Source organism: Dreissena polymorpha, chromosome 4 (assembly GCF_020536995.1).
Source record: "Dreissena polymorpha isolate Duluth1 chromosome 4, UMN_Dpol_1.0, whole genome shotgun sequence".
Lineage (NCBI taxonomy): Eukaryota > Metazoa > Mollusca > Bivalvia > Myida > Dreissenidae > Dreissena > Dreissena polymorpha.
The window spans coordinates 12,229,850-12,249,595 of NC_068358.1; the positions used below are offsets into that span (position 1 = coordinate 12,229,850).

At 34.9% G+C, this 19,746-nt stretch overlaps 1 protein-coding gene across 1 annotated transcript in view; it reads left to right on the plus strand.

Annotated features, from left to right (window-relative positions):
* The window catches only part of LOC127877562 (uncharacterized), a 68,362-nt gene extending 48,890 nt beyond the window's left edge, over positions 1–19,472 (plus strand). The window contains exons 13-14 of the mRNA XM_052423536.1: positions 3,212–3,292; positions 18,383–19,472. Coding sequence (XP_052279496.1) covers positions 3,212–3,292; positions 18,383–18,399 — 98 coding nt within the window. The 3' untranslated portion in view covers positions 18,400–19,472. The remainder of the gene's footprint in view (positions 1–3,211; positions 3,293–18,382) is intronic.
* Positions 19,473–19,746: the final 274 nt, after the last annotated feature.

Consider the following 19,746-nt stretch of genomic DNA (forward strand, 5'->3'; position numbering starts at 1 on the left):
TATGCGTGGCAACCGGTTGCAGTTCCGTTACATGTTATGATGGGCAACAAGACTGTGTGCTGAACATCGGGCGATTTCTCATCCACTACGAAGTGCTGAGGGATTTCATGTTTCAGTATCTGTATTCGAGGTAACGCTTCTGTTCGCACTCTTAAAGTTTAACTGTGAAGATTTTTCACATAGTTTAGATCTGGTTGGACGTAGCGTTTTAACTACTACTACTTCTACTACTACTACTACTACTACGACCACTACTACTACTACTACTACTACTACTACTACTACTACTACTACTACTACTACTACTACTACTACTACTACTACTACTACTACTACTACTACTATTAGTTCTACTACTACTACTACTACTACTACTACTACTACTACTACTACTACTACTACTACTACTACTACTACTACTACTACTACTACACTACTACTACTACTACTACTACTACTACTACTACTACTACTACTACTTCTACTACTACTACTACTACAACTTCTACTACTACTACTGCTACTACTGCTACTAATACTACTACTACTTATACTACTACTTATAATAATAATAATAACAATAATAATACTTATACTAATAATAATAATGTCATTGCTGAGTTCTGTGCAAGAGTATATATTATCTATATACGTGTTGATATAACGGTTAAAGCAACATTTACCATTATTGTAGATCAACAATGTTCTCCTTTTACAACGTCTGGCTGCAACATCAATCCGATAACGGGAACACGCAGTTTGCCAGAATATTCTCGTACATGTACTTTTGACAGACGTGGTTCGCTTATCTGCAGTTGATGGGAATTGACTTTGAAGCGGATTTTACGTGTGATGTATGTGGTCCATCACCGGTCACCATGCTTTTTGATGGCACATGCCTGTCTTTAAAAAAAAACTTTTTATGTAGCGATGAGGACGTACTTCTGGAAAAGCAGACTTCCAAACTTTCTTGCAGATATGTATAATGTTTTTGTTTTTTTAATATATAAAGTGTTTCTATTCAAGATGTTAATAACATTGTGAAAATATACGTCAAATGTATGCTAACATTTATTATCCACATCAAAGAATGTTTTCAAATGCTTTTTGTCGGTGATGGGTGTCTAGATCGGTCGGTTTGTATGTACGCTCACTAAGCCCTCGTGATCATAGGTTCATAAAATACAGGCAAAGTACTCTACTAAGTGTATGTAGATACTCGCGTCTGTTTCGTTGGAAATAGCCGAGAACTTATTAAGGCTGTGTAGCGAAGATCGGAAAGACAAACTCTTGATAGATATGCGAACACCATAAGTACTCTGCAAACGCAAACACTCTGATTCAAACTGTTCATTTCTTTTAAAACTATGAGTTTAAAATGATTTATATAGAACATTTATGTTTTACCGCATAGCTTTTGTCGGGAATAATTATTTTTATCAATGTTTGATTATTATTATATATTATATTCAACATTTCACTAGTCACAGCGAGCGAGTGTTCATCCCAAATAAAGCCGCGCGAACTCTAGTTGCACGCTTCTGCAGCAGACGTGATGGGCTTGAACCGGAGGAATTCACTACGATGAAATCTTTGCTGGAAATACACCAACTCTCTATGGTGCCTTTGCTAGAGTGTTTTCAACAGATTGGTAAATATTCGTCTTTAGTGTAAATTAAAGTATAATCAATCATGCTCTAGTAGCTTTTATTATCGCGGTATTATCTGTTGTGAATAATTAACACAAACATTTTGTTCCGAAATGTGGAAACATATTCTGACCGAGGTATCTTCGCGTATTAACGGGAATCCTCTAAACTGGGTACTGTTTGTTAAATTGGGATGTGCATTAAAAACACTTTCGGAGTAGCTAGCCACTGTCACTTTGACTTTTTATGTCCCCCACTATAGTAGTGGGGGACATATTGTTTTTGCCCTGTCTGTTGGTCTGTTGGTTGGTTGGTTGGTCTGTTGGTTTGCTTCAACTTTAACATTTGCAATAACTTTTGCAATATTGAAGATAGCAACTTGATATTTGGCATGCATATGTATCTCATGGAGCTGCACATTTTGAGTGGTGAAAGGTCAAGGTCATCCTTCAAGGTCAGAGGTCAAATATATGTGGCCAAAATCGCTCATTGGATGTGTATGTTTGCAATATTGAAGATATCAACTTGATATTTGGCATGCATGTGTATCTCATGGTGCTGCACATTTTGAGTGGTGAAAGGTCAAGGTCATTTTTCAAGGTCAAATATATTGGTCAAAATTGCTCATGTTATGTCACTTCTGCAATATTGAAGCTAGCAATTTTATATTTGACATGCATGTGTATCTTATGGAGATGCACATTTTGAGTGGTGAAAGGTCAAGGTCATCCTTCAAGGTCAAACGTCATATACGGGGACATAGTGTTTCACAAACACATCTTGTTTCGTTGTTTTTTTCAAAAGCCAATATGATGTTGCGGAAATATCTCACCTGCATATCAGAATGAATAGAACGTTTGAAAATAAATACTAACATGTAACCGCAGATTGCCGTTGCTTTTATATGTAAAGATACTGAATTAGAAATAAACACTTTTTATAATTATCTGTTTTTAGGTTGTAGGCAGTTTTCTCCTGAGGAGTATGGTGATTTATTGAATGCACTATCTAAGAACTCGCCAGTGTGTGCAACGTTCCCTTTGTTAAAGCTACATTTGATACAGAACATCATAGAAAGTTGCCGAGTTGAAGCTGAGATTCTGTCCGAATGTCAAACTCACATTCCCGTTTTGTTTAGATTTTTATCTACATCGGGCCAGGTGTCCAGTGCAGTTATATGTGTTCTCATCGCTGTGATTGAGAAGACACGTGCGCCTTTCAAAGGGAGAGAGATCCACGCCATTCCAGTGTGTGAATCGGATCACTCCTTATCTTTTTTTCCCAGTTTGCCATGTTTGAGGAAGAGATGAGTGTATAGTGCTGATAAAGAAAAAAGCACCAGTGGTTGCCAGAAGAACGGGGGTCGACATCATGCACTATTACCTGGCATTTTCACTACATTTTGTCCTCATGGTATAGTAATTAGTATTTCTGTAGTGCATGCATTGTTTTTAAATAGCTTTTGTTATTAATGCTTCAATTGTTTGAATATTTGTTCATTCTTCACTGGCGCATTTTTTTTTACCGAAACTAAATGAGTGCTATACATTACAACATTTTAGGAATCTGCTATGGATTCGAGGTGATGGAATGTGAAGAATCCCCAAACAGGCCTTTTACTTTCCTTAAAACAAGATTTGAAAGTAAGAATGCTGTGTATTCGGATCATTTATTTTATTGATCAAATATAAATTTCAACCTGTGTTGATTTCGGAGATAGATATTATGTATGTATATATATGTATAATTGTATTTACTAATTAAGTCAAAGTATTTATTGTATTTTCAAGTTAACAAATTATTTAAAGCAGAAATAGGGTAAGAGTGACAGTTAAAAAAAAATCATAATAAAGCCCCACATCACGATCCTCGGATGTGCACGTATAATTTGGCATTCTACCAAGTTGAAACTCGATGGTATATGTGTAATGACTACCGATATTTTATGTGAAATGAGTATGTTCATAAATAACATAACATATCTTTATTCTGGCATAAAAAAGCACAATGCATACTTATTGCAAAAATATAATAAATGTAGTATTGCCAAAATATAATAAATGTAGTATTGCAGTCCTGAAAAATCCAAAAATAGAAGGTACCAATTTGTTAGGTTAAATTCAATTATTGTTACATGGGCACCAGAAATCATTATTTACGACAATGCATGCAATCGTCATCAGTATGCCTTAAACAGGGATCCAGTTTTCTTCTCTCATACAAGAATGGTTGTGGATGGACTGCATTGGGATAACCATACTGGTAAGCCATGCTTCTATTCTTAAATATGTCTATACTCTGCATTGTTAACAGAACATATCGTTATCTGAAACTCTAATGTCAGGTTATTACACTCAAATATACATTTTTATACTATAGAACTTAGAAATGAAGTGGATTTGACTAAACATTTTTACCTTTTCAGCCTGTGCAATTGGTTAGGATCATGAAACTTGATAGGTAGATTGATCATGACTTGCAGATGACCCCTATTTATTTTCAGGTCACTAGGTCAAAGGTCAAGGTCACAGTGACTCGAAACAGTAAAATGGTTTCCAGATGATAACTCAAGAATGCATACGCCTAGGATCATGAAAGTTCATAGGTACATGATCATGAGTGGCAGATGACCCCTATTGATTTTCAGGTCACTAGGTCAAAGGTCAAGGTCACAGTGACAAAAAACGTATTCACGCAATGACTGCCACTACAACTGACAGCCAGTATGGGGGGCATGCATGTTTTACAAACAGCCCTTGCTTGAACTTGATGTTAGATGTACAGTGAGATGTTAGGTTACGTTCTACGTAAAACGAATGTGTGTTAATGATTTTGAACGTGTTATTTTTTATTGACACTTTTTGTAGAACATGCTTTTCAAATAGAAATATTGAAATATCAAATTAATATATGCTGTGTAAAAACTGTATGTTTCTTTAGAAAATTGATTTTGAATTTCTAGTGGGATGTAGGAAATGTAGGATTTGTATCAGAACATTATTGTTATTCAACCATAACGTTTTTAATGCAACACCATGTGTTACGAATATATGAATGATATGATATGTGTTGTACACGGACCATAACGGCCTATGTAAACTGTGTAAATATGTATATGTATTTGTCGAAATAAAAGTTCTTATATATATATATCATTTTTATGTGTGTGTGTCCTATTAGTGGCTTAACCGTATTGAAATAGCATTGATTCAATAAAAGGTCAATAAAGTGATCGACAGAAATAAAGTAGCATCCATATCATAAGTTTCAAGTGCGGACTGCACAGGCTAATCTGGGATGACAATTTACACACAAGCATTATGCCCAGTTTTCTCTGAACGCGACTCTAATGACACGGCCATTGAGCAATCATAAGCAAGAGATTACAAATTCGATCTTTTCCCTCTAAGTGTGACCTTGGCCTTAGAGTGTGAATGACACATCCGCTTATGATGCTGAATAATTCCGCAAAGTAATTTACAAAATCTGAAATAAATTTTTTTCACAGTGATTACGAAATGGGATGGACGAAGGGATGAATGGAAGAAAATGCGCACCCCCAGAGTTTCCAACTGGTTTCATCTTTAACCGACCATAATGTAAAAGCTAAATATCGACAAACTCGAACAACGTTTATTGTTACTTATGCAAATTCCAAACCGCAAGCTAAGTAAACACTCCTTTGGACTGAAAACACACGTCATAATATGTCTGAATGTATACGTCTTGCTTCCTTTAATCTTTGGTAATCAAAACGCGAATATGAATTTATTAATATTTTAAACACTTACGGTTTATTAAATTCGCAGCGGGACCTGAACATAAGTTCTGATTGCCATAGATCAATCCAGATTCTCTTTTTCGGTTTATTCATTTCATTTCAACTCGTTTTTGTCTACCCTAAAGCTCCGCGTGAATTTGCTTTTTATCTCGGATTTTTATTAATTCGGATTAAGCCATGCATGAAGTTTTTTAAATGAAATATTAACAAGTAATTTATGAATGTTTATTAATCGCCACGTTTTTTAAACGCGTGGGGATATTGTATTGATTTCCGCTTTATTTTTGATCGGACCATATTTTCTCCCACACTATTAGCACTAGAACATTGAAACTTGGTAATTATGAGCATATGTGCGACGGTGACGGTGACGAAATTTTGATCTGACCCCTGGGTCAAAAGTTATGGGTAAATAAATGGGTAAAATGGGTAAAAAAACTCGGTTTACTTACAACATGCGACGCACATGATAACAACTTTTGACCCAGGGGTCAGATCGAAATTCTAAATAGTGCACCGTCGCACATATGCTCATAGCTACCATGTGTGTAAGTTTCAAGGTTCTTGTGCTAATAGTGTAGGAGGAGATGGAGGAGAATGGGGGTTGGGGTGGGGCCCAAAATTTTGTTTTGATATAACTTCTTCATTTATTCACCAATTGGCGTGACGTCACTTTTATACTGAACATCTCTTATTTCAACACGGGCGGTGTGGGGATACGCGTCGGCATCTGCCGCGCCATTTCTAGTTAATATTCTGTTGATTTCAAAAGCTTCAGTGTATATCTATCCTCGACCCAAGAGAATGTGGTTAAATATCAAAACGCTCTTTAATTTCATCTGAGCCGCGCTCTGGGAAAACGGGGTTTAATGCATTTGGTTAAAGTTTCGTCCCAGATTAGCCTTGCACTCCGCATAGGCTAATCAGGGACGACACTTTCCGCTGCTATAGTATGTTCCGTTCAAAGGAGGTCCCTTCTCAGCAAAAAAAAATTCTGAAAGAGTAAAGAAAAATATCTTTTAAAATCATATTAGTTCTATTAGTTTTAATTTCAATCATTTCATAAAACATGTTCGGTGCTTGTTTCATGTCAGATTTAAAATCTAACAAAGGTGAACACAAAATTATTTTACCAACAAATTTCAAGCTTACCCGTTTTATACATATCCATTTTTATTTTTTTTTTGGCAATTCATATTTGGAACAACTGCTAATTACACTGGTCGATAACCCTCTGAAACATGTGCAGCAGATTTAGATCTGGCCAGAGATAACACCTGGGTTTATTTATTTTCGCCAAGCAGGCTGTGGTCAGCCTGACAGGGGAGTATGCTTCATGACCACAGAACAGTTAACACTGATTAATTCTGTTGATAAGCGATGCCTAAAATCTAGCCGTTAACTTGGTAGGACTGCATTAACGCATAATGGAGTAATAGATAATAAACTGATTGAAGGTAGCTTGACGTGCTATCGACTATTATTATTATTATTATTATTATTATTATTATTATTATTATTATTATTATTATTATTATTATACCGGATTTATATAGCGCCTTTTTCATGCAAGAGTGCACGTTAAAAGGCGCTGTACATTAGAACATTTGACGTATCCAGATACGAATACATTTTGCAATGCTGTTTCAAAAGAAATCGATCAAAACTACTCAATTATTCTCTAAAACTACTCTATTATACCTATACTATAAGTACTACGTAAAAACATGCACATAAATTAGAAAGATCAAGAAGACATTATAAAACTACCCTATGTGTATAGCTATAAGACAATTAATGAAACAATAAAATATAAAACGCAAACTATAAGTACTACGTAAAAAAAAATGCACATTAACCATATATTAGAAAGATCAGCAGGACAAAACAGAGACAAAACAGAGACAAGGGTAACGTCAGGATACCATTACCACGAGTCCACAAAACCCCAAAGAATAATTATGCTTCCTTTAAAAGGGTTAATTCAAGTTTATGCTGATTGAGATAGGGGTAATGTAAGCGCCAAAATTACCTGGTGCGCCTGTAATAGGTACGAAGGTACAAGTGGCGATTGCATCCCGCGAATATTTCTTGGAATCTGATTGGAAGCGGCACCAGCAGAAATTTGGTTCCCGGTTAACAAATAGAGTACCAATGACAATGGAAAGAATCGACATTTTTCTAGAAATGTAATCAACGTTTTTTACCGTCATGTGCTGTCTTAAAAGAGCTAATCAAATTCTGTAAGTATCCTTAGAGTGCATTACGTACCCAGGGCCGGATCCAGAGAGGACCCAGTTGGGGGGACACAAGAGTTGTTGCGCATATCTAGGGGGTCCAGGTCATAGCCCCCGGAAATTTTTTGGTTCCTAGATCGTCTGTGGTGCGTTTTTGGGCTATTTCCTGAGCAAAATAAAGACTATTTTTATACTTTATAATGGTGCTTTCAACATAAAGAAGTATAAGAAAATGCTGTATATAAATAATGTTAATTTTTTATTTCCAATTGTGATTGGCATTCAATTGTTCAACAAGTAACAAATACAAACAAACAAAAAAATCACAATTTTCAAACTGTTATCAGGAAAATGTACAAGCTATCACTCTCTTTAACTTAACACAAGTCATTGTCTTCATTGCTTAAATCAGACTCCAAAATACAAGGCAGTTTCATTTTTCTTGGATTCTGTCTTTCAAATTGCTTGACAATGACACTAACATTCACATCAATGTCCCTGTGCACTGACATCAGACCCAGACCAGTGAGTCTTTCTTCCCCCATTGCTGAACGACAGCTTGTTTTTACATTCCCTAACGTTGAAATGCTCCTTTCGCATTCACAGCTTGTCACTGGAAATGTTGCTGCAATTTTTAATATTGTATAAATGTTTGGGAAAATCTGTCTATTGCATGCTTTTAATGCAGCACTTAATGTTGAAGGGGGGTTGGGATCATTTACCCACTTACACCTCCAGCACTCAATGTCTGCCTGAAGTGTTCCTGGTGAAGGGAGGTCATCTAAGTAGTACTTCAGACTGGTGTTGTCCAGGTCCTGTCTTACTGATGGAATAAGGAGGAGTGCAGAAGAAGCCCTCTCATGAAGCGTTGTGAAACGCTCACTAAACTGCTGCAGCAGGTGGTCCAGGAATGGAATGGTTAAAACCCTCTTGTAGTATGTTTATGGAGTGTCTGCTGGGATGTTGTTTCGTTGTGTCTGTCTGCCACATCGCCTTGGGATTGAAGGGTGCACTCCGGCAGCTTTGGCTACAGCCATAGCCTCCTCATACAGACAGCCATGAAATTTATATTTAGATTTTGCATCTTTCCAGTCCCTGAAAGGGCTGTTGGTTAGAGCACCACGAGTTCCATCTGAGAAGGCCACACAATATCTAAAGAATGCCCCATCTGTCTTTGCACTGTACACAAGACCAGGATACAAAGTGAGCCAATTTTGAACAAAACTTCTGTTCTTTGAACCAAATTTTGTGGCTGGAAATGTTGCTGGCACTGGCCAAAATGTAGTTAAAAGCGCAAACCTTTGATGTAGGGGGCTGGCAGCTTTAACCTCACTTGAGCTGGTTGGTTGGCTCTTACAGTCATGGTCATGATGTGTTCTGAAACAAAAAAAAGAGTTTTTAGAAATGCAAAATTCAGTTAAATTTACTTTGCAAATATATTAATTGTCAAAATATTTAATTATACTGTTGGTCCGAATATTATTTTAATAACCATTGTTTATATAAAGCGTAATAAAATATGTATGTTATTAATTAAAAATTCAAATGTTGAAAAAGTGCATAAAATATTCTATAAAGTTCAATTACTGTCATTAAATTAATTTCTAAAATGCTTATATAGAGCAGAACATGCATACTAATTGAATTGTCTTATTTATCATACTATCAGTATAAAGAAAGTTGTTAATAAATTTAAACTTTTTGTTCTTTCATTGCAATATTTTAGAGTTAAAATTTAACAAACTGAATAAACGTAACGCAATTAACGGATTATAATACCAAAATATTTTTTTAATAAATTCTCACCTTAGGCTCAATAACTTTGGCTCCGAGTCTGTCTCTGTGTTTTTTGGTTTTTTGGATGGACCAAAAATCGATCCAGCGTTGTTGCCTTTCGCTTCATTGTGATGAAGACAATGCTGTGAAACGCTGTATTTTATGCCGCAAGAAACGTCTCCATATATAACGTCCCCATGGTTATGACAATACACTGTTAATTGGTATACTTGCCTTCAAAACAACGTTCAAGATCAACCAGACGCTTATTGAATGTAAATGACAGACGCTCACTGTTATCTAGACGCTTTAAATCTACGGCCGCCAAGAGTTTTTGCTACGGTGATAATTGAGTGTTAACGTCTAAAAGGTGCCCCCTGTGGATAGTAGACGGTAAGGTTGTTAAGATAAAAAGCAGGGAGGGGAGGCACTTCCTTTGTCGGAAATCGGGGAAATCAGAACATCTGGCCATGTTGGTTTCACAAACACACACAAATAATTTTTTTTGTCTTCAGCCGCTGGGGGGGGGGGGCACGTGCCCCTCGTGCCCCCCCCCGGTAAATCCGTGCCTGACGTACCCGTAAATCGATTCGCTAACATTATAAAGGCTGTCAACATCTGATTCGCATGGTAAAATAGTATATTGTGTGATTGTTTTGCTAAGGCATGGCCACACGTGTATGAACAATGATCGTTTAGTCCATTTCATTTAATAGACGCTTATCATTGCGGACAGATGGTATAATACAAATTTGATAAACATATACATAGAATTCTGTACAAATTTAAGTAGCTAAATTACTGTTTTTACGTTTAGTAGTAGAAATTCAATAATGAAAGATATTGGCTTATCTCCCTTTGTTCAGTGGCAAATTGTTCTTAGGGGAAACATGCGAATTTAGGTATAAATAAGTGCTAACAAACGTTACTGTTTTCACTGGAAAAATAAAGATACAAGAAAACGCATTGAGAAGTTACTCTTTAAACCAATTAAGACAGTACAGGTAACGTCAGGATACCATTACCACGAGTCCACAAACCCCCAAAAGAATAATTATGCTTCCTTTAAAAGGGTTATTTCCAGTTCCCCCCAAAGGAATAATTATGCTTCCTTTTAAAGGCTTATTTCCAGGTCATGCTGATTGAGATTTTATACAATTAATTCACTTAACCACTGCTTATATTGCATAAGATTGGAGGAAGAGGTGAGTTTTCAGTGCCCTTTTGAAGGAATTCAGTGTTAAAGAACCTCGAATGTTTGATTGAAGTGAGTTCCAGAGTTTGGGAGCAGCGTACATGAAACTTCGCTCCCCGTATGATACGGATTGAATCTTCATTGGAATCACTAATGAAGTCGCTTCGTTCTTTGATCTTAAGTTCCGCCTTGGTTCGTAGACTTCAAGTAGGTTTTTCAGATAAACAGGCGATTATCCATTTAAGGCTTTGGACGCATTGGTAAGTATTTTGAAGTGGATTCTTTATTATACACAGATCCCTGGGGTACGCTGAAAGAATATACAAGCCACATAACCCATCATATATTGTTACCCAGCTGTGTCACGAAAAATTCTCAGATAACTTTCCAGTCGCCAAACTGTGATGATCACCGTCCATTCGATAACAAGCATGCTTATGGGGGGCGGGGTTGGCTAACGACTATTATTTTTGATTGATGTCGGTAAACCGGTAAATAAAATAGAACATTAAAGACGATGTCGGGCATAATCAGCTCGCCTTTTTACTGGAAACAAGTAGGGCAAACAAACTGTTTAAAATGTAACTAATGAAAATTTTAGTACAAATGGTGAGCAAGTAATTACTTATGGCAAGTAAACTGTGACAACAATAACCTTTAACAATTTTACGAGGTAGCATTTTAATACCAGTACATGTATTTTTCATTATTTCCATTTGAAAAATTGATTTACTCCGTTTTTCTACAGCACTGTGATTCTATTTGTTGATACAAGTCTCTTTGTACGTATATACAGTGTACACAATAATACATGTACGGCACGGCATGTACAACTTGTGTTTAATTAAGAGCGCGAAATTGCCGTCTGTCGAGTTCCACGCATGGAAAGCGTGCGTGTTGCAAAAGATCATGTGCTGTAATTAAATAAAAACGCCTACATCAGTACATATAGTATTTTATAGTGAGAAAATTACATCGGAATTAATGTATAAAATGGGAAAGTACTAACCCATTGAAACTTTGAAAAAGAACCACCATCAAATTGCGTCTTATATATGCCATTAGATGCATTTTAAAAGTGCCGAAAATCACTTGTTTACAAAGTACGTTGTTAAAATAATATCGGTGAGGCGATTAAGTAAAATAAAAATAAAAATAAAAATAATGAAATGAAGCATTTTATTTCAGCTGAAAGTTGTTAATATTTTATTTAAATATGGTTTGCTTGATAATTTAATACAATTCTCTTTGATACGAGTACACTTATTTTAATGTAATGCAGTTGTACAATCTTTGTTAGTCTCAAACACATAGTGACAGGTACACTCATATGGAGAGCTCATAAGCTTAAGATGTGGGTCGTCAGTATAAAGCGGAAATTGAATACTACTTTTTTCTTTAGCGATAACCTTGAAAAGGTTATGTTTCTCTACTATATAGATATCTTTTCAACTAGGTCATTTAAATTGAGTCTCTATTTAAATAAAGTAGTTCAGAAGATATTCAGAAGAGAAACTTAAAATAATTTCAGGCCGTGGCATATAAACCAGTTCATATCTGCATTTATCATAAACCCTAATTATAATTATGATTCTTAATCGAGTATCAGTTTTAAATCAATTATTCATCGGTATTCTTTTAAGAGTAATACAACTCAGCATGAATAAGGTATTGATTGTCATTTTACATATTATTTGAAGGTGACGCGTGAGATCTTATCTTAAGAACGATAACCACACAAGTGCAGACATGCGCTGTTACGAGCTACATATAAACGCGTTTAATCCACACTTGGAACATCGCCTTCCATTGAGTAAATTCGTTAGTGTCTCTATCGCAGATGTGTTTTTGAAGATCATTCATTATTTTGCCTACATTTATATATAAAGGAACCAAAATATCAAGTATGTTTTTTTTCGAGTTTTTATTTTTTATCGTAATTTTTTTTATCTTAATTATCAAGATATTATACATATATTTTTGGAAAATGGCAAGAACATCATAGGAGCTATTTAAGTTTATTTAAGGCTTTTTTTCTTGTCGATCATTTGTACCGTAAATTTAGATTTCATTAAATTATACGGTTATTCTTTTTAGGTATTATATTCCTTTTCTTTTACATTTATTTTCATAGTATATAACAGTCACATAAACAACCAAGTTTTGTAATATGGATCTTTTACAAACTATATTGAAGCTTGGTCCTGTATTTACACGATGGTGATCTGAAAAATTAACCATTAGATGTAATATTCTTAAATCTTTTTGTAAAAAGAATGGATGTTGTTGACACGTGTTCGTAATTCTATTTCATCGTTCCTTAAAAAGTTGAAACTCTGTTGCTCTGGTCTCCTTACTACTATTGCGTAATTAAATGGTAATTAAATTGAATGCGTTTTAATTCTCTTTCTTCTATCATTGTTTAAATTGGTTTGCATGAATATTGCTGGGCCAAGTGTGAGGTAGATCGCCTTTAAACCGGTTTGAACTCCCGAAAGCTTTGCATTGACCGTTCCAAGGCGGTGACCCCAGCTTTATTCTTTTATGTGTGTATGTGGTTTCGTACTGTGCTGTTTCGTACTGTTTTGACAATTGGTCACTTCTTGTCATAAATAATGGACCACGAACGTGTGCGTGAAAGGAATGCAATACTGTTGGAGCAAAATGAGTTTCACTTCTTTTTATTAAGAAATTAGTTAAGTAAATATTGAGAACACACACAAAGTTTATTTCAGGCTATGGACTATTATCTGTAAAACATAATATTTAAGATAATTTTAAAATAGAGTTTTAGGCAAAATCTGATATGTAATTAACAAAATAATTCGGACAACTTACACGGTTTTGCTGATGAATAGCTACGGTACTTGTTAATTTAAAATCGCAAAATCATTTCCGGCTTTGAGAATTTTAGTATTAGCTTTAGAGCGATACATAAAAGTCAGTAATACAGAACATTTTCGTTTTATACTTTTCTTAATACATACTTGAAATACGAAAGTTTCCCTTTTCGTTTCTTACAGAGTTTCGCTAATAAATATTTCCGGAGCAGTATTAGTTAAAATTAAAAACATAATTTTGTCTATAAAACCTTTAAAATGACACTTTAAAAGAGAAATATTAATAACGAAAGATATCATGTTTTGACAAACAACGGTTTGTACCATTCACTAAAAATGTATTTAATCTTACAATATTTCTTACTGATTATCTCCGGAACTATTTAATTACGATATTTATAAAGGAATAATGCAGGTTTAAACAAAGTCACATACCTACTTTTCAATAAAATTGTCTTCCTCGTCCTTAAATCTTTGAAAGTTACCCAATAAATATTTGCGGCACTATTTTCGCTAAAAGATATCTTCTTGCTTTAGATATTCATATAACCTTTATAATTATCATTATATTTCATAGAGATACATGTTTAGGCAAAGGCATTACTGACATGTGTGCTTAAAAAGCTAACTCAGCGTTCAACAATACGTGTTGTCAATTAATATTCATGCAGAGATTAACGATATGATACATCGAAATTGATTCATGTTTCACTTGTTTTTAATCCTACTTTCAATCCTACACTTTAATTGAAAGAATCAGATGAACACTATGGTTACACTGTAATCTGCCAAATTCTTCGGTACCATAAAGGCAGCGGGTCACGTAATAGCCAATTTGGCGGCGGTAAGTAAATCGATTATGGTATTGTCTATATCAAAAGAGAGTTGTTTACGCAACGCCTGCGCGTTGACATAACTGACATTCTCCGCCTTTTCATCTCAATTTACCACTGACATCAACTGCGCATGAGTGGAGGTAAATCTTATTTAATCCTAATTCACCTCTTAAAAGAATGCGCATTCGTTGAACTGAATCTCTTTAAGGGATTTATTACGAAATTCATCCCTATACACAGCTGATAAGGTTGATTACAGATGAATTCGGATGAAGCACGGTGAAAACGCATTTATCCCTGAAAATCGTCTGAATGAGGGTTATTTTAGTGTTTTTGAAAATAATATTTTTCCCGGAACAAAATCTCTAACCACACTGTAAGGCGTTTTGAAAATAACATGACTTGAACGTTAACTGAGACTTTTTGATAATTACATAACTTTAAGCTTTGCTGACCAATTTCAAAATAACATGTCATTATGCTTAGCTGAGGCTGAGCCTTAAACAAGTACAAAAAATGTTAGAAATTAGTTTTTCATAATTACATAAAACGCCATATAAAAGTCGTGTTATCGCTAATTCAGTGTCTTGTACCACCAGTATCTTACATCCGCATTGAGCGCTATTAGACATCATATAGCTAAATATTGCAATAACGTTTATGAAAATAGTAATATATACCTAGTATGGTCAATAAATAACTCATTAGAAGTTATTGATAACATTGAAAAGAAAAATATAAAGTGTCAAAAGTAAGCAAATATTGTTCTACACTATATACAACGCTTCCCCACACTTTAATAATATCCAAACTTGTTTCTTTGATTGAAAAAAACATTTGCAAGTGAGAAGTGTTCTTATCTTGCTTTTAAAACTAAAACATCTTTTTTTACTAATCAGATATTAGATAAATACAGCATTTGGACATGTGTTGATTTTTGTTCAGAATTTAAATTTGAATTTAATGTTAAAATGTTTTAACAAATTATCGGGATTCCTATGGGAACTTATTGTGCGCAACTATATTGTTATGAAAGCGATTTTATGTTAGAATTATCGAAAACTGAACAACTAGATTTGATTCAACGTTTTTACCTAACTAGCAGATACATCGATTACATACTTAATTTAGATAATCCATACTTTGAACAATATATTCACAAAATCTACCCGAACGAAATAGTCTTAAAAAGATCGTGCCAATCCGATACAGATGCTGCGTATTGAGACTTACATCTTACCTATAATAATTTCATGATTAAGACACAAGACATGCTTATACGACAAACGGGAAGACTCTTACATTGAAATTGTGAATTTTCCGTTCCTAGATGGTAATATCCATAAATGTCCATCCTATAATATTAACATTTCGCATTTGGTACGGTACTCCAGAGCATGTTCGTGTATTAAAGATTTTAATCATCGAAATCGTTGATAAATTAAGAAATTTCTATGATGAGTTTTTTCGTATCATAATCTACGACGTAAATGCGCTAAATTTCACTCAAAGTATGGTGATTTAATTTCAACTTATAATGTTTCTTTAAAATGGCATTTGACTAATGGAATTTTCCACCCATCATTTTATGGAGATGATTTGAAGCGTGTTCGCAAATAAAAATATCTTAAAAGAAATGCTTAAACTGAACTTTTCAATTTAATTAACTCATTTGTATCAAAAGGATATGATGTTCACGTACTTAAAAACACATACTTGTTGGTTTTCGATTCACTATATCTTTCTTCTCTTAAAATTTGGAATAATTAATGGACCATTTTATATTTAATATTTAATATTCTCAAATATTCAATAAAAAAGCTGATTTTATTGGTAATTCGATTTTACAGTACTGCCTATTTAATTTTTTATTTTTATTTTACTGTACCGCCCCTGTAATTATATGGTTTTATTTGCCGTCATCGCGCCATCGCTTTCCCAGTTTTCGGCTACATGCATAGGTCATCGGATTTATATCGTTTAACTTAATATTTTCTCTCTGACGGGCGTTTCTTGTTTGATTTATTTTATTAGCAGTCACATAAAATACCAAGCTTTGTAATATGGATCTTTATCACCCATTATTGCTGCTTCGTCTTGTATTTGCACGATGATGATCTGAAATATTAGTTATATGATGCTATATTTTAAAATCTTTTTCTAAAACGAGGGAATGTAGTTGACACTTGTTCGTAACTTTATTTCATTGTTCCTCAAAAAGTTGTAGCTCTTTTGCTCTGGGCTCCTTACTTCCATTGAGCAATTACATGAAAATTAACTTGAATGCGTTTTAATTCCCTTTTATTATTGGACTTTTAATAAAGGACTTACTAATCGTATATAAGGAGAATGCAATACTAACTCCAGCAGCTCGAGTATCACTTCTTTATATTTAGTAAATTCGTAAGGTTAAACACAATGAACTTTGTCTAACATCGCCATTTTGTACATTTTCATGATCCCAACAGTGTCCGAGACTGTGTGCGTTTAACTACGATCGTTTATACAAAATCACAACAAGATGTTGTTCTAATATTCCAGGGATTTATATACATACCAACCTGATTAAGCGATCACATGCGATAGCGGACACCTTGCGTAAGCGATCAGTCTAGATTCCCTCCGACGAAAATCAGTCAATATTACACTTGCGTGGAAAAGTTACCTGCTGTTAGCTTCCAGCAGCCAGTATATTTCACACTGAAAGCAATTTTTGTATCTTTATACAACGGTGATGAGACAGCGATTTCAATGTGCTAACAGTAAATACTCAACTAGGTATGTGCTTTTGTCTCGCATCTCTGACGTCATTGCGTCTATTGTTTTGTAAAAGAATATTATTGCGGTAAGTGCCTTTGATAAAATACATGGGGACCACTGTTGGGAAACAAATTATTGAATGTTAAGAATATTTGTTTTACTGGGCATGGGCGTAGCTGCTATTAGGCACAGCAGGCCCGGGCTTCATTTCTTTTAAACATAAAAAAATAGAAATGCTTCAACTTCAGAAAACGCATTTAAATATTGACCCTGAGGGGGGGGGAGGTGTTATCAATCTGCATTTCATATTGATTTAATCCTCAGACAATTGATTCTGGTCGTGTTCAAAGGCCATATCCTCCAATTATCAACTCTACTTCGTTCTATGTGCATAGATTCTAGCTCTTTTCACGTGTCGTGCTGTTACAAGTTTACATAGATCTGCGTGTAGATCTACTTGTCTCCTTTTCAACACTACAGAAAGTTGTAATCGATTATCGTTGGATTTTAAGAAACATTTCAAATGATGTTTATGACCGCGGAAAAGTAAACTGGAGAACTTGCCCCCGTATCCCGATCCATTGACTGAATCCGGGTCGGTTCGGTCTCTTGATGCCGAACAAAAACGTGCCGTTATAGACATGCAGACTGTATTTTTTGAAAGAATTCCCATGGTTTGACTTGTGAATAAGTGGAGTGATACACTTCCAAATGTTTCTGTGTTTCAAATTATTTTAAAATTTAGTTCTCTTATATAAAGATAATTCTTTAATTTGATCACACTTACAGCTTTGCTCTTTGAGTAACGCATGACACCAGTTAAAATGTGATTTGTTTCCTTAGAAGCGGCCATACCTATGATTATTCCGATAAAAGCTTAACCAAAAGATGGACGCGCGCAAGTTAACACAATTGCAAATATATATGTAAAGTTTCAGTCCTCAAGCAGCAACACTTTGAGGTTACTCTGAGCAGAAATTGATAAATGTCATGTTCTATTAAAAGGCGACACAACTACAATAATGGAAACTATCCAAACCTACCACACTATAAAGATTCATAATTCCACTTCTGGTTTACTATGCTTGTAACGTGTCAGGAGTCTTGTTGAGTTATATGCGATATAGAAGTCGAACGGATAGATGGACAGACGGAAAAGCGTATATCTATATCCCCATAGTATGTCTAAGAAAAGAACTGTCATTTAATTTCCATGTTTCTTGTGTTTTGAATGCGTATACTTGTTATGGCATTACATGATTGTGTACTAACTGTTATTTGGTATAAGCAGGAGTTTGTTAATTTCAGCCAGTGCAGTAAAGTGACTCCGATTCCTGAGATGACAAACACGCAGTACGAAGACCCACAGGGACTGTCAATGGAGCTGGAAACTGTTCTGGGAGAAATCAAGAGCCTACAGATCCGCCAAAAGGCCAGAGTTCAATCATGGCATTCAGGGAACACGAGACATTCATGATAGAACAAATGCGTGTCAATATCAATACTGCTATAGATGAGTGTGGTTATAGTTCTGTGAGTACGTTTCCCAATGAGCAATATTTGAAAGAAAAAATGTGGACTTGTGTACTTTATATCTTGAATGAATTTGAAAATAGTACTGTGAAGGAACTGACCGAAATGAAGGATGAAGTTATAAGCATACATGATTCCATTGTAAGTTCTTTTTTTAAATGCTCCAGTCTCCAAAATGACTTAACACAATTATATGAAGACATTCCGAAAATCGGGGACAATAAGGACATCTGCTTAATGACCAGTATAAAATGTGAGCGTATAATACAGTCAGATTGACAGTGCTGGGAAAGACAGGCCATGTGTTTAATGATCAGGGGATGTCTGAGCATAATGTGAGAACAGCAAGTGATTCACGCAAATGCAATACCAGGGGCGGTTGTGTTGTTTCTGATGGACAGGTTATGGTTGCAGACTGGGGCAATACTAATGCCAAGCTGTTGAACAAGCATTACCAAGTGGTCAGTCAATTGACTGCCAATGTAGGGGTCTGTGTAAGATCACACCCATTAATTTTGCAGTGACCGTGAACGGAGGTAAAACACATGAACTTCAGTTTATCAGTGTCACGCAGTGTCAGCTGGTGAAATATAGGACGTTTCAGTTACAACATTGGTGTTATAATATTGCCCACAATGAGGGTGATCTGTTTATTGCCTTTGGTACGGTGCTCTACAAGTATTCACTTTTTTGGGAAACTGGTCTGCATAATGTATAAAGATTCATCAGCAGCATTTACGGGTAAAAATTATGGTGTAATTATCATGACATTATGAGAAATATAATTGTGAATTTGTATATTGTATATATGTTCATCGATGGTTACAATAAAATGACAGATTTTTATTATTATTGATTTACAAACACGAGTAATGAAGTATTTGTACGGTCATTTCATACATGCCTTTAAATATATACTGAGTTCTTTAAAAAGAGACACTTTCTGAAACGGTCTTAATTTTTGTTTAGTAGTAACATGAATGTACAAGTGCGATATTATTTTTTTTAATTTAAATATTATAACATCGTATAAATATACTCTTTACGTGGTTCTATTTGGATTCAAAGAAATGATCAAACATATTTATGCAAACATAATGACTTATTTTAAAAGCTTCCTTTTGTAAATGTTTTAGTAA